This window comes from Sprattus sprattus (assembly GCF_963457725.1).
Source record: "Sprattus sprattus genome assembly, chromosome: 15".
NCBI lineage: Eukaryota > Metazoa > Chordata > Actinopteri > Clupeiformes > Clupeidae > Sprattus > Sprattus sprattus.
The window spans coordinates 21,643,000-21,646,056 of NC_137913.1; the positions used below are offsets into that span (position 1 = coordinate 21,643,000).

At 43.7% G+C, this 3,057-nt stretch overlaps 1 protein-coding gene across 1 annotated transcript; it reads left to right on the top strand.

Annotated features, from left to right (window-relative positions):
- Positions 1 to 1,181: 1,181 nt before the first annotated feature.
- atoh1a (atonal bHLH transcription factor 1a) lies at positions 1,182 to 2,090 on the top strand (the record flags this gene model as incomplete). Its single annotated transcript, XM_080852639.1, has 1 exon — positions 1,182 to 2,090. One exon carries the CDS (start codon positions 1,182 to 1,184, stop codon positions 2,088 to 2,090), a length of 909 nt encoding a protein of 302 aa, XP_080708765.1.
- Between the last annotated feature and the right edge of the window lie 967 nt (positions 2,091 to 3,057).

Genomic DNA, 3,057 nt, shown 5'->3' on the forward strand with positions numbered 1-3,057 from the left:
TCGTCTGCTATTTACTTTTGTGAATAACGGTGGCCAACAGTTTTAAACAATAGATATTGTATAGAGGGGATTGTTGTCAAAGACCTTAATGGTCGTAACACGCTCCTGGTCTATATCTTCCTCTTGTCATTGCTTTGGACAGTAAAAGCGTTCCCTGATCATGTTTCTCATCCTGGTGCAGCCCTCTTTACCAGCAGGGCGTTCCTTAAATCGGATCAAAAGGTTTTGAACTTGTTCAAAAGGAAATGAAATTTAAGACGGCATTAACATTCACGGCATAGACGACTGAGTAATGGCCATTGAGCAAATAGGAATCAGATTCTTTTTCCATCCTTTTTCTGTCCCAAATCTTCAGTAATTAATATTAAATTCGGCTGATTAAAAGTGAGCCTGGGATGATTGAATTCAAGCGAAGGCCACAGAAACCCTGGTTGCTGGTCGTAACGCCTGGCAATTACAGCAAGTTTTCATTAACTCAAGTGGTCCTGCTCTCTTCTCAATGCATACATTACAGAACATTTTAAAAGCTCTTTCAAATGTTTCATAAAGTGATGATAAATATGACAATGATAAATATAACAACGGTAGTAGTGTTCATTGTGGGCCTTGATAGGGTTGCTTGTATAGGCTTTTTGGATTTTGCAACAGTTTTTCAACCATTTGGGCTTTAGGCCAGTGGAGTAGATGAGACAGAACTCATGTCACTGACTTTGTTTCACGCAGGTTATGTCCAGGTGCCACACCTGGCGCGTGGGCATCATGGTGTCTTTTATCTGAAGCCCGCGCTATCCACGCTTACTGACCAGCATCTCCACGTGCGTCCGGTGGGACGACTCATTGTGGTAATAACACCCCAGTTAAACAACCCTAAACCGCGGCATTATCAAAAACAGTTTGGGCGTAATAACCTCTCTCGGGTTTACCGCGCGTTTTCATTGGTTGTCTACACGCGCCTGCCCCAAGTGCTCTTATTGGTCAAAGCGCCACGCGACCATATGAGAAGGGGGGCTCCCAGGCGCGTGCCGCTTTTTAAAGCCACGCAGTGCCCTGAGACATCAGTAAAGCAACCACCACGCGACTAAGTGTGCGCAACAGGTGCAAAAGGAGACACACGGCTATACTTTCTATATTTTCCTTTCCATTTGTTCTTTGCTGCGGTTTCGTGATTTATCCTACCTGAAATGGATGGACTGTGTCTGGAAGGCTTTAACAAAGACGCAAAGGAGATGAGTGGATTCGAAGTCCAACAGTCTGGTTTGGGGAGGAGGGAGCGGCGCGAGTACCCACCGAGTCTGGCACTCATGGACAGCAGTGACCCACGCGCCTGGCTCGCTCCCGTACAGCCTGGCACCTGTGTGCCACACGCCGACTACCTGCTGCACTCGCCCGGCTCAAGTGTGGAAGGCGTGTCTCCACCAGCGGGTCACCTCTCCAACTTTAGGAAGAGCTCCAAGAGTCCTGTCAAAGTGCGTGAGTTGTGTCGACTCAAGGGCTCGCTGACAACGGACGACGGAAGGCAAAGAGCTCCGTCCAGCGAACCAACCAACGGGGTGCAAAAAAAGAGACGCTCGGCCGCCAACGCACGGGAACGGCGGCGTATGCACGGACTGAACCACGCATTTGACGAGCTACGGAGCGTCATTCCAGCATTCGACAACGAAAAGAAGCTCTCCAAATACGACACTCTGCAGATGGCTCAGATCTACATCAACGCTCTCTCCGACCTTCTGGAGAGTCCAGGTGCTAAAGTAGATTCGCCAAACCGCAGTTTGTCTGCCACCGTCTACGAGGGGGACAACACTCCCAGGGGATCGCCGACAACCAGGGTTTTCCCTACCCAGCTAACCGGAATGCCATTCCCCTATGAGGATGCATCATTCGCCTCTTTCATGGAACAAAACATGCAGTCACCTACGGGGACCTTGAAGTCCGAATCCGAGACCAGTAAAGACACACCACGGTCGAACCGAAGCGATGGAGAGTTTTCCCCCCATTCTCACTTTAGCGACTCGGATGAGACTCACCTTGAGCTTCAGAGCGAAGACGAACTGTCAGAACTGAAACTTCCACCATGCATACTAACATGTTAAAACAGACTAAACTTAAGTTGTGTCAATCATATGTGGATTTGGCATATACATTTCAATGGTTGGCTTTATGACAGCTGATATGATGGTGTATCAGCTTTATATTAAATGGCCTTGAGATAAATGTTATTTTTAATAGGTATTGTTCCGCCAATAGAATTTTTGCGCCTCTTGGTGACATTGATAGGACCCCTCTGCCATGTCGACTGCCATGGGCTCTCAAATGTCATACAAAAACATGTCTTCCAAGAAAAAGAAAAAAAAAGCCTGATTTTGTCTATGTATACTCGTAATTATGTTTTAGAATACTGAATTCATGAAGATGATTTTGTCTTGATTTTGTCCCTGTAAGAATTTGCTTGCAACTTCTAAAGGTTATGTGCACTTTAAAAACGAGCCAGAGGCTTGAGAGGCATGCGTTTGTCATGGAACAAATAGCGTCTTAATGTAAGTAGTAGACTACTGCCAATTTGATAAACATATTTAAAATAGCCATTAGTCTTTTTGTACATTTGTTTGTTTTTGAACATTTAATTTCAAGGCGAAATTGTTTGTATATTGCTTTGATTTGGAGAAGCTGATTTAAGTATTTATTTTCAATGGTCTTGTTTGTCTTGTTTTTCTATTGAGATGGTACACTGCTGAAATCTAGAAATTTGCCATTTGGTAACGTTTTCATTGATTTTGAAAATAAAATTATTGAACATAACTATGTTTTGCCTTATGTCTTTTTTATTTATGTAGAACTATTTGTTCCAGTTTACTTTTTTATGCTGACCAATTTAATTTCACAACATCTGAGACAGTAACCTGGCGCTATAAGCTGGAATGCTGCTCAGTCAATATTACCAGTAATGTAAAGACAGGCGTACTTGAGTACTCTTTCTGTCATATCATAGCTTGACAGGAGCCTATTTATTAGTATTAGTATCATTATTATTATCATTAATAATAATAATAATAGTAATAG